We start from the raw sequence: 13252 nt of genomic DNA, 5'->3' as shown, positions 1-13252 counted from the left end.
CATTCTTCTGGGAGTGGTCAAAAAACACCATGACCTGCTGGAGGGGGAGTGCCATTCTCTTGACAAAAAGATAGGAGAGTCAATAGCCAGCCAGGGAAAACAGTTAGACAGCGACTCAGCCTTTTCTGAGTTTGTAGACAAGCTGAGACAGCTCCAAAGTGCTGAAGAAGAAAAGAGATTGCTAGAAACTAGGATTGTATTTAACGAGCCTGAAGGAGACAGTACACCACTCAGTGATTTCCAAAAACAGCAACGTGAGCTAGCAGATATAGTAGAAGAAAAAGATGCAGACATTGAATATCTCAAGACACAGCTCGACCTGCCACACCTGGCTGGCCCTGTCACACAACACTTAGATGCCGTGCTTCAACAGCATAAAATACACAGACAGGCATACCACGGAGCATCATTCATTGGAAACCACTGTCACAAATATCTCAAGCCAGAAACAATAGAACACATCAGTGACAGTGTAGTCAAGAAAACAGGTGAACTGATTCAAGACGCGGACATAAACCTCAGAGCTAGGAACATTTCCCAGAAGTTTAAAACACTAAACACGCTGTTCTCACGCATTCACATAAACATCTCACATCAAAGACCCTTGACAGACAGTGACGTTGACACACTGGATAGTGACATCAAACAGTACATGTCTTTCTTCCGCCAACAATTCCCACAAACACGCATCATTCCCAAGCAACACATCCTAGAAAATCACTGCATTCCATTCATTCATTCTCACGGTTTTGGCCTGGCACTACACGGGGAACAAGGTGGGGAGGCAACACACGCAGTCGTCAATTCACTCAAAAGAAAGTATTAGGGATGCAGTCACAAGATGACAAACTACGTGTCATCATGCAAGAGCACATGACTATTGTCTCCCCCATGCTTCAGCAAGTCGTACCCCAAGCAGGAGAATCACGGCACAAATCAAAAAGTAAAGAATAAAGAAATTTTCAGCCCTGTTCTTTTCTCCACCCTGAATCCCTCCCTCCCGCACACACACATTGTAAGGAAAAAACAAGAAAAGAAAAAAAATGTTTGAGTTTAGTCAGTGTCACACTTCAACTGAGTGGATTACCAACTACAAACAAGGAGTTCATACGGATTTATAAGTTCAGGTAGGAATGTATTTTATTATTTAGAACTTACAAATGCATGTCAGTACGTTACATTGTGATTGTTTACTAAAAGCATGGTATCGTCAAGGTGTATCTTTTAGACTGACCAAATGCATGTCGCAAGCAAAGCACACATACTGACACGCAAAACATCTAGTCGGCGAAAATCTCTCTCCCCCTCTCTGTGTGCGTCTCTCTCTCTCTCTCTCTCTCTCTCTGTCTCTCTGTGCGTCTCTCTCTCTCTCTCTCTCTCTCTCTCTCTCTCTGTGCCTCTCCCCTTTCTCTCTCCGTACACGTTCCTCTGTTTCTCAGTATGTCTGTCCCTGCATATATGTCTGTCTGTCTGTCTCTCTTCCCGTGATGTTGAGAGAAGTGTGAAACTTAGGTGGCTGGCAGCAGTTCTCAGTGGAGCTGACCGTTAAATACTGACACTAATTCCGGGGCGGTCTGCCACCTCTAGGTAACGTATCGGCTATATTTTCCTTCCAGTTGTATCGTGGAGACATGCATGTATATCATGATATAAGTTTTATCTCCAAGTAAAACGGCATACACACACAACACGGAGTTGAAATTGAACTACGTTTCGTGTGTGTTCCTCAGTTCGAACAGAATGTTCGTGTGCTCGCTAAGTTTTGTACCGCTTGTACACTGCCTGGAAATTAAACCTACTCATGTTTGGTATCGTTAAATTTGTCAGAGAATCACACATCCATTCACACCCATAGCGCCCTTCTTGTTGCATTTTGACATAGAGTATTATTTTTTAAAAGCACATAACCCTGTTTCTGACAGTTTATCAGCAGCAGCGAAGCTGTTCACAGCTGTACACACTGCCCGTGTAACATGCGCTCCGCTGAGAATAGCGCGAAGTTAGTGGTGCGGCAGAGCGCTGCCCCATATACTGCCTGCCTGTCTGTCCAGGCTATCACCTTGCGCTCGCTCGCTGTTCATCCCTCTCCCCTCCGCTTCGCGCCAAAACTAAATGGGCTGCCTTGTGCCGCCACGCGTCAGGGACAGTACAGGGTGGAACGTGGTCATGGACATTAGTGCAGGGTAGAAAGTGGTCAGGTACATTAGTGCAGGGTGGAACGTGGTCAGGGACAATAATACAGAATGGAACGTAGTCAGGGACATTAGTACAGGGTTGTTCGTGGTCAGGGACAGTACACGATGAAATATGGTCAGGGACATTACTTCAGGGTGGAACATGGTCAGGGACATTAGTACAGGGATGAACATGCTCAAGGACAGTACAGGGTGGAACGTGGTCAGTGACAGTACAGGGTGGAACGTGGTCAAGGACAGTACAGTATGGATCATGGTCAGGGTCATTAGGACAGTGTGAAGCGTGGTCAGGGACATTAGTACAGGGCGGAACATGCTCAGGGAAAGTACAGGGTAGAACATCGTCAGGGATATTAGTACAGGGTGGAACGTGGTCAGGGACATTAATACAGAATGAAACGTAGTCAGGGACATTAGTACAGGGTTGTACCTGGTCAGGGACAGTACAGGATGGACCATGGTCAGGGACATTACTTCAGGGTGGAACGTGGTCAGGGACAGTACAGGGCGGAACATGCTCAGGGACAGTGCAGGATGGATCAAGGTCAGAACATTAGTACAGGGTGGAAAGTGGTCAGGGACATTAGTACAGGGCGGAACATGCTCAGGGACAGTACAGGGTGGAACGTTGTCAGGTACATAAGTACAGGATGGAACGTAGTCAGAGACATTAGTACAGGGGTGGAACGTGGTCAGGGACATCAGTACAGGATGGAACGAGGTCAGGCATATTAATACAGGGCCGAACGTGGTCAGGGATATTAATACAGGGTGGAACGTAGTCAGCGACATTAGTACAGGAATGAACGAAGTCAAAGACATAAGAATAGGGTGGAACGTTGTCAGGGACATTAGTACAGGGTGGATCGTGGATAGGGACATTAGTACAGGGTGCAACGTGTTCAGGGACATTAATACAGGGCAGAACGTGCTCAGGGACATTAGTACGTGGACCGTGGTCAGGTACACTACGGGGTGTGGTCAGGGACATAAGTACAGGCTGGAACCTGGTCAGGACATTAGTACAGGGTGGAAAGAGGTGAGCGACAGTACAGGGTGGAACGAGGTCATGGAAATTAGTACAGGATAGGACGGGGTCACGTACATCAGTACAGGGTGGAACGTGGTCAGTGACATTAGTACAGTGTGGAACGTGGTCACATACAGTACAGGGTGGAACGTGGTCAGGGATATTAAACCAGTGTGGAACATGGTCAGGGATATTAAACCAGGGTGGAACGTGGTCAGTGACATTCGTACAGTGTGGAACGTGGTCAGATACAGTACAGGGTGGAACGTGGTCAGGGACATTAGTACAGGGTGGAACGTGGTCAGTGACACCAGTGCAGGGTGGAACATGGTCAGGGACATCAGTACAGGGTGGGATGTGGTCAGGGATATTAATACAGGGTGGAACGTATTCAGGGACATTAGTACGGGGTGGAACGTGGTCATGGACATTTGTACAGGGTGGAACATGGTCAGGTATATTAGTACAGGGTGGAATGTAGTCAGGGACATTAGTACAGGACGGAACGTAGCCAGTGACATTAGTACAGGGTGGAAAGTAGTCAGGGACATTAGTACAGGGTGGAACGTGGTCAGGGACATAAGTACAGGGTGGAACTTGTTCAGAGACATTAGTGCAGGGCAGAACGTGCAGAGTGGAACGTCGTCAGGGACAGTACAGGGTGGAACGTGGCCAGGGACATTAGTGCAGGGTAGAAAGTGGTCAGGTACATTAGTGCAGGGTGGAAGGTGGTCAGGGACAGTACGGGATGGAACGTGCTCTGGTACGTTAGTACAGGGTGGAACATGGTCAGGGACAGTACAGGTTGGAACGTGGTCAGGGACATTAGTATAGGGTGGAATGCGCTCAGAGACAGTACAGGGTGGAACATCGTTAGGGATATTAGTACAGGGTATAACGTGGTCAGTGACAGTACAGGATGGAACGTTGTCAGGGACAGTACAGGATGGAACGTAGTCAGGGACATCAGTACAGGGTGGAAAGTGGTCAGGGACATTAATACAAGGTGGAACATGGTCAGGGACATTTGTACGCAGAACGTGGTCAGGTACAGTACAGAGTGGAACGTGGTCAGGGACATTAGTATGCAGAACGTGGTCAGGTACAGTACAAGGTGGAACGTGTTCAGGGATATTAGTACAGGGTGGAATGTGGTCAGGTACAGTACAGGGTGGAACGTGGTCAGAGACATCAGTACAGGGTGCTGGGGGTTAGGGGGTGCACAGGAGGGGTAGTACCTCTAGATGGGGGGTTTGTCACGCTCTTCCGGGAGTGGTTTGTCCTCTATTGGTCCCCACCAGCACCCAGCTCTCACCTATGGGTCCTAGAAGCTGCTAGCATGCGGCAGCGCCCAACCCCCAACCCCCAACCCCCAGGCAACGGCTTTGACAGGCTGGCTAAACTAGGTGAGGGTAGCCGACAGGTCTCAAACCCTCGGTGAGTTAGGGCTTGTCTACCCAAGCATGTGAAGACTGGATCCGGCGGACTCTGCGGAAGAAACCTTCATGGTTCAACGGAGAGGAAGGTGGTTGCAGCAGAGCGCTGTGGAGTGCTGAGGGCAGGATGAGGCACACAGGACATCCTGGTCATCCACTGCATCTGTTTCCATCTCCAGTCGTCTTGACCTTGTCTTGCCACTGGATACAGACGGTCTCGGACAAGAGAGTGAGGTCGACGGTGCGCAACTCCTCCTCACTAAAAACAAAGTCATCGCGCAAGTCATCAGTCATCCTTCATCCCATACCATCATTTTCCCCAAGCCCTGTGGCGACAGGCGAGCGACGAAGTGACAGGTGTGGGTACCCTGGCAGTCGTAGCCGCGGACCTGCACACAGGCGGCTCAGGCCATAGGGTCGTTTTTCACCAACTGGAGCAGCGGTGGAGATCGGCAGCCCGCTGAGCGACTGAGCAGCCTTCTTCAGGACAGCACTGCTCACCTCCATGGCATGAGGAAGGGGCTAGAAAAGGTGCCCTAAACATTGCCTGCTCCACACCACCCTAGTCAGCATACCGCGGCTGACGGGGACCCTACTCAAGCGGTCGACACACAAAGGAAAGAAAGAAGAAAACAAGGAGCACCCCATTGACCATTGCCACATGGAACGTGCGTACGCTTCTGGACAGAGGCGACTCAGACAGACCACAGAGACGCACAGCACTCATTGTGAGTGAACTAGCCAGGTACAACATCGACATCGCTGCCTTAAGTGAGACCAGACTGGCAGAAGGCGAACTCTGTGAGCGTGGCGCAGGCTATACCTTCTTTTGGAGTGGTCGCGGACCTGAAGAGAGACATGAGGCTGGAGTTGGCTTTGCAGTGAAGACAACCATTGTTGGCAAGCTGGCTGGCCCCCCCTGAAAGGAGTGAACGATCGCCGGATGACGATGAAACTCCCTTCATGCAACGGGAAGAAGTTTACCACCACTGTCAGCGCCTACGCGCCCACCATGACCAATCCGGATGAGATCAAGGACAAGTTCTATGAGGCTCTGAATGCTGTCATCACCACTGTTCCCAACGCTGACAAGCTCATCATTCTTGGTGACTTTAACGCGAGAGTTGGCTGTGACAGCACCTCCTGGGAAGGCGTGATTGGGAAGCATGGGGTTGGTAACTGTAACAGCAATGGTCAACTACTTCTCCAGACATGTGCTGAGCATGACCTTCTTATCACAAATCACTGTCTTCTGCCTCCCTACCCGTAAAAGGACGTCATGGATGCATCCTCGCTCTGGGCATTGGCATCTCATCGACTTTGTCATCGTCAGGAAGAGGGACAGGCAGGGCGTACGAGTCACGAGGGCCATGTGCGGCGCCGAGTGCTGGACAGACCACCGCCTTATCGTCTCCAAACTCAACCTCCGCATCCAGCCCAAGAGACGGCCTCAGGGCATGAAAGCACCCAAACGCCTGAATGTCAACAAGCTGGAGCTAGGCAACATCAAGCAGAGCTTTGCTGACACCCTGGAGGAACGCCTTGAGTCCACCGTGCTGGACAACCAGAATGTGGAGGCAGCATGGGGCGCACTGCATGAGACGGTGTACAACACTGCCATGGAGTGCCTGGGGCCTTCTGCCTGGAAGCACAAAGACTGGTTTGATGAGAACTGCACTGAGATCAAGCAGCTGCTAGAAGACAAACGCTAATCCTACAGAGCCCACATTGAAGATCCCAAGTCACAGTCAAAGAAAGACATACTGAAGACTGCATGCAGCACCATCCAGCTGAAGCTGCGGCAGATGCAGGATTCCTGGTTGAGCAACAAAGCTGATGAGATCCAGGGCTTTGCAGACAGGAACCACATGAAGAACTTCTATAACAGCCTGAAAGAAGTCTACGTTCCCACCACCTCCGGATCTGCTCCGCTCCTCATTGCTGATGGTTCTACCCTGATCACTGACAAGGACGGGATCCTTGAGAGATGGGCTGAACACTTTGACAGCGTACTGAACCGCCCTTCCACCATCAACGATGAAGCCATCGATCGACTCCCCCATGTGCCAGTCAGTGAGTCGTTGGATGCCATTCCAACTTTGGAGGAGACCCAGAAAGCTATCCGTCTGCTATCCAATGGCAAAGCCCCTGGCTCAGACTCCATTCCATCTGAGGTCTACAAAGAAGGTGGTATGGCGCTGACTCAGAAGCTTCATCAGCTGGTCCAGCTCATCTGGCAGCATGAGGCAGTTCCACAGGACTTCAAAGACGCTTCCATCATACACCTGTACAAGCGCAAAGGAAATAGTCAGGCCTGTGACAACCATCGTGGAATATCTCTGCTGTCCGTTGCAGGCAAGACTCTGGCCAGAGTGCTACTCAACTGTCTCATAGCGCACCTTGAGCAAGGTCTCCTACCAGAGAGCCAGTGTGGCTTCCGGAAAGAACGCGGGACTATCGACTTGGTGTTTGCTGCCAGGCAGCTCCAGGAGAAGTGTCAGGAACAGAACGCCGACCTTTCTCCACCTATGTCGATCTGACCAAGGCCTTCGACACTGTTAGCAGAGAGTCATGGCGAAGTACGGATGTCCCAGAAAGTTCATCACCATCATACGGCAACTACACGATGGGATGCTGGCCCGAGTCCAAGACAACGGAGAGACTTCAGAACCATTCCCTGTCTCCAACGGACTCAAGCAAGGGTGTGTTCTTGCCCCCACCCTGTTCAGTCTCATGTTTTCAGCCATGCTGACAGATGCCTTCAGAGACGCTGACGTAGGCATTGGCATCAGGTACCACACAGATGGCTCACTCTTCAACCTCAGGAGGCTGCAAGCAAAAACCAAGGTGAGGACAGAAATCGTCAACAACTTCCTGTTTGCTGATGACTGTGCTCTCAACGCTGCCTCCGAAGCTGACATGCAACACAGCGTCAACAAGTTCTCTGCTGCCTGTGACAACTTTGGCCTCACAATCAGCACAAAGAAGACTGTGGTGATGCAACAGCCAGCTCCAGGAAAGCCTTACGTTGAACCAAACATCTTCATCAACGGGCAACGACTGAACGCGGTGGACAAGTTCACATACCTGGGCAGTACACTCTCTCGCACAGTTGTCATCGACGACGAGGTGAATGCCAGACTCGCCAAAGCCAGCGCTGCCTTCAGCAGACTCCAAAAGAACGTTTGGAACAGGAGAGCCATCACCCTGGAGACGAAGCTCAAAGTATACAAGGCCATAGTTCTCACCACACTGCTCTACGGATGTGAATCATGGACGGCCTACAAACGCCACGCCAAAAAGCTGAACCACTTCCACACCACCAGCCTCAGAAAACTTCCCGGCATAAAGTGACAAGAGAAGATCCCTGACACAGAGGTGCTCACTCGTGCAAACTTGCCCAGTATCTACACCATCTTGATGCAGGCCCAGCTGCGCTGGGCAGGCCATGTAGTTCGCATGCCAGACCACCAGCTCCCCAAGAAACTGCTGTACGGCGAACTCCAACATGGCAAGCGCTCCCATGGAGGCCAAAAGAAGCGCTTCAAAGACACTCTGAAAGCTTCTCTGAAGGCCTTCAACATCAGCCACGACACATGGGAGCTGAATACAATGGACAGACCAAAGTGGCAAGCGCTCCCATGGAGGCCAAAAGAAGCGCTTCAAAGACACTCTGAAAGCTTCTCTGAAGGCCTTCAACATCAGCCACGACACAAGGAAGCTGAATGCAATGGACAGACCAAAGTGGCGTTCAGCTGTCCACAAAGGCGCCAAATCCTGTGAGGCCAACAGAATCACTGCAGCAGAGCAACACAGACAGGCCAGGAAAAGCAGGGCCAGCAAGTCCCTGACAGCCGCCACCATCCCCTGTCCACACTGCGTCAGAACCTTCCGGGCGCAAATTGGCCTGACCAGTCATCTGCGCACCCACAGAGCCCAACCCTCCCACCCCCAGGATGACTAGATGGGTCCTCGTCGATCCCGACGGACGAACCACCACACAGGGTGGAAAGAGGTCAGGTACAGTACAGGGCGGAACGTTGTCAGGGACATTAGTACAGAATGGGACGTGGTCAGAGACATCAGTACAGGGTGGAACGTGGTCAGGGACATCAGTACAGGGTGGAACGTGGTCAGGGATCATTAATACAATGTGGAACGTGGACAGGGACATTAGTATAAGGTGGAAAGTGGTAAGGGATATTAGTACAGGGTGGAACGAGGTCAGGGACATCAGTACAGGGTGGAGCGAGGTCAGGGACATTAGTGCAGTGTGGAACAGGGTCAGTGACATTAATACAGGGTGGAATAGTCAGGGACATCAGTACAGGGTGGAACGTGGTCAGGGACAGTACAGAGCGGAACGTGGTCAGGGACAGTACAGGGTAGAACGTAGTCAGGGACATTAGTACAGGGTGGAACGTAGTCAGGGACATTAGTACAGGATGGTACGTAGTCAGGGACATTAGTACAGGGTTTAACATAGTCAGGGACATTGTAACATGGCGGAACGTAGTCAGGGACATACGGACGGGATGGAACGTGGTCAGAGACATTAGAACAGGGTGGAACGTAGTCAGAGACATTAGTACGGGGTGGAACGTGGTCAGAGACATTAGTACAGGTTGGGACATAGTCTGGGATAGTACATGGCGGAACGTAGTCAGGGACATTAGTACAGGGTGGGACATGGTCAATGACATCATAACAGGGTGGGACGTGGTCAGGGACATTAGTACAGGTTGGGAAATGGTCAGGGACATTAGTACGGGGTGGGACATGGTCAGTGACATTATCACAGGGTGGGACGTGGTTAGGGACATAATTACAGGGTGGGAAATGGTCAGAGGCATTATAATTGTGTGGAATAAAATATGTGTATCTGTTTGGAATTTGTTTACTGCAATGAGTGTTTGATATAAACAAAAACACTTCAAGCCGAAATAGATCAACGAAAGTCAAAACTGAACTTGATAAAGTGGTTGATAACGTCCAATGCAACTAACTTTAATTACAACGTATGGAAAATATGTGTGATAACAAGGGAAATGGAATGATAAAAGAGTTTTACAGCAGAACCGACTGTTGTATTTCCAGTACATGTGCACTTCTTCTCAGACATTTACCATTCAAATTAAGCAAACTGTGTGATGACCCAGAAACAGATCTCATGATCGACAAGATGTTGTGTGCATTTATGTGTGGAGTTTATTTGTTTGCGTGGTTGTTTTCGCCTTTGTATTTGACTGTCTGTCTGGCATGTCTGCCCATTTCCTTTATTTCTGCTTGAAGTATAGGCTACTGCGAATATCAAAACGTGCATTATGAAATTATAATGAATAATTTAGATCATGTGAAGCACCCCAAGTACAGGGAAAGAACTTAATTAAAGAAATATTCTAGAAGAAAACTAAACCGCAGGATACGTACCCCTCAAGGGTCTTGAGTACCTCATACTGCAATGAGAGGAAATGAACATTATATGTTTCTTTCCATTACACACACACACACGTCATGTGACAAAAATATGTTTCTCAAGTGTAAAGACAACAATTATCTCATTCTTCTCAAACAAATCATTACAAATGAAGACGTTACCAGTTTCTTTAATAAATTAACTAACAACATATTGTACAAAGATGTATATCATTATCTCTCTTTGCGTGCACGCCAGTAAACAATATCCAACACAAAGAGCGGCCCCGTCACATTCGCATATTCATAATACAATAATATCACAAGAGTATTGTCATGATGTAAAAATTCACTGTTCAGTCTTAAAACAATGTACTTTCCATCATTTATGCCCCACCCCCGTTACGTACAAACATCATTCAAGTCTTTTTTACTTGACAAGTAGTACTCTCCCCCCCCCCCCCCCTCTATCCCCCCTCCCTCTCTCTCTCAAATTCTCTCTCTCTCTCTCTCTCTCTCTCTCTCTCTGATGTACAGCAATCTAATATACTGGTACTAACCTGTTTTCGCACCTGGTATCGGTCAGTGTGCATCATGACCCCCCTCTGCCCTGTGAAGTTGTACTCGTATCCTCCGAATGTATCCTGGTGCCGTTTGGGGATGGGGATTTTCTTCAGCATGGTGGAGGACCTGCAGTCCCCGTAGCCTGTGTTAGTTCAGGCAGCTACAACTACACTTATTTCAGCGATGACCAAAACACATCGTCAATGTAATCATCTTCTTCTTCGGCGTTGTTATCAAAACATCACAGTCCTCCTGAAAATAGTCATCGTCGTCTTCATTGCCCTTGACGTATCATCATTGTCCTAGCTATGGTTAGTGTCACTGTCATCATCATCTGTTTTTCTGCCCAATCTTCCACATCGTTTAAGTGGTATTACATTCATGTTGTTTAACAAGTACAATCTCCCATTGACAGCTGCACCCGAGCTTCATCTACAAGGCCCGAGAGATAAATATCCTCCAGTGCTGGTCAGGAAATTTTTAGCAGCATTCTCAGAGACGCGTCATTAAACAGGATAAGAATCGACTGTGTGGCCCCAGTATTCCCATTTGAACTCACAGCATATTCAACCCAAGAATACAACGTGCAACGTAAGGCCATCTTTAAATGGTGGAACATGATCACGATCATTTTGTTTATGCGTAGCTGTCGAAAACGGCAGAATCAAGCAGCAAACAGGATCGTGCTAGGGTCCCCGCAGTAAACATCAAAGCAAACAGCACTAAGCCGACAGTCTGCAGCCCGAGAGAAAAGTTGCAACATTTTTGTCACAGAAGATGACAGACAGCGACTACTGCACATGTCATGAAGGATGCTGGACAGTGGTCAACGCATTCTGATGTATCAACATCAGGCCTGACTAGAGTATGATGGTGCTCTTTCTCCTACACGGCCAAGAATGTCATAAAATATTAGTACGAGCTGTGTAGCCAAGTCGTTCGTTCATGGCCAATGTATCACAGCCAAGAGGACAGCAGAAGTCATGATGTGTTTGATGGCGGACACTGAGGTAATTGACAGTACTCACATGAAGTTGGAGGGCATGAAGGGCACAGGTTCGGGGTTGACGAAGTAGTCTGTCCCTTCCATGGTGGTGGCACGGTCATGTTGCCCCATCCGGCTGGCCTGCACCACACACACTAGCCATCAGCACTGTTACCACCAATACAACACGTATCATAATTACACTGTGTAAGTGCTTTCTAGTTCAGCCCCCGCACAGACAAGTACGTACATCAGTTATCCGATTTTTCTTTTCTCTCGCATCCAATTCAAACAGCATTTTATGTTTTGAAATGTATTCTATTTTCATCCATCTGTATCAATCTAAGCCAATATCGTACGCACTAAACAGCAGAATTTACGGATATCAATAAGTTTCACCGCATACATCGTCATTTGGGATATGCATATTTTCAACTGGCTGCACTTGGAAATCAAACATTTTCAGAAACAGATTCAGGGAAGTATTCTCTGGTGAATATACTCTTTTCGTGATACACAACAATGCGTTTTTTGCCCTTCTAGTGAGATCTTTGCACGCTGAAATGAGGAGTTTGTAATATACTCCCAGTTTGGTTAAATATACTTACCATGTCTTTCAAACTATGTAAACCAGGCCCACTTGTTTACTCCTCTTGGCTAAAATTTCACGGCAGCTCAGTGATAAGACGTCTCTTTGCTTTTAATAATAATGCGTGCCTCATGAGCTCTCAGAATCAAGCAGCTAAGGAACTGAGAACGCCTTAGGTTCCGACCCGGTTTTCCGAACCACGTAGGGCAGGATCAGGAAGTATGGAAAAGTATAACTGCTCAGCTTGCTCCAGTCCAGAGAAAAAGCATTCGCTGCCCAAGCTTCCGGGTCTGAAACCGGTGCGACAGAAATTCAGTCTTCTATTGACCCCGTAGCAAAAAGAACCACCATCTGTGGAGACCACTGAAGGGTGTCCTACTGTAAGGTCTTCTACCTGCTGCAAGCGCCTACCCCAAGGTTGGCACTGCCGTTATATGTCTTGTTGAGAGCTCAGTGTGCCCCCCATTTTGTGCTCACGTAACACGCAACAGTTGTGTTGTCCGAATCAGAATTAGAATCAGAATCAAATTTAAATGTCAATTAAACCTTAACAAGACACGCATGCAAAGTCACATGTATCACGCACAAAAAGTAAAACAAGTAATGATAATAACAGATAAATATTGAACAAGAGATTGAAATACTCCTGTATGCTATGGTGTTTTTGGCAGCAGTTACTGATAAATTATCCAAACAGTCCCAGAAGTTTGTCTTCCAGTATTAGCTGACTGGGTTTAATAATCTTTGGAAGGTATTTTTTAATTTTGTGTATGGATTCTATTTTTAATTTCTTTGTATGATATATTCCTCCTCTCCCATCTCTACCGTCTGAAGATATCACATACTGACCAGTGCCCTTGTGACACAGGCCCCCTCCCATATCCTGCAATCCTGCCCCACCTTCGATGCTCTGAGACGCCAGGCACGGCCCAGCCCTTCGGAGCTCCAGGAGAAACTGAGGGGATCGGCGGGGTCCCTGCGACGGACCGCGGACTTCGCCGTCCTGACCGGACTGAAAATCTAGCGTGGCCAGAGAAC

General features: G+C 48.5%; 1 protein-coding gene across 1 annotated transcript in view; it reads right to left on the bottom strand.

Moving 5' to 3' along the window:
* The window catches only part of LOC143298348 (uncharacterized), a 196777-nt gene that overhangs the window by 143374 nt on the left and 40151 nt on the right, over window positions 1-13252 (bottom strand). Inside the window, exons 3-5 of the mRNA XM_076611227.1 lie at window positions 11669-11766; window positions 10637-10766; window positions 10092-10117 (exon numbers count right to left, since the gene is read on the bottom strand). Of these exons, the coding sequence (XP_076467342.1) occupies window positions 10092-10117; window positions 10637-10766; window positions 11669-11766 (254 nt within the window). The remainder of the gene's footprint in view (window positions 1-10091; window positions 10118-10636; window positions 10767-11668; window positions 11767-13252) is intronic.

The sequence above is a fragment of the Babylonia areolata genome, chromosome 23, assembly GCF_041734735.1.
Source record: "Babylonia areolata isolate BAREFJ2019XMU chromosome 23, ASM4173473v1, whole genome shotgun sequence".
NCBI lineage: Eukaryota > Metazoa > Mollusca > Gastropoda > Neogastropoda > Buccinidae > Babylonia > Babylonia areolata.
This window is presented reverse-complemented; position numbering and strand designations above follow the sequence as displayed.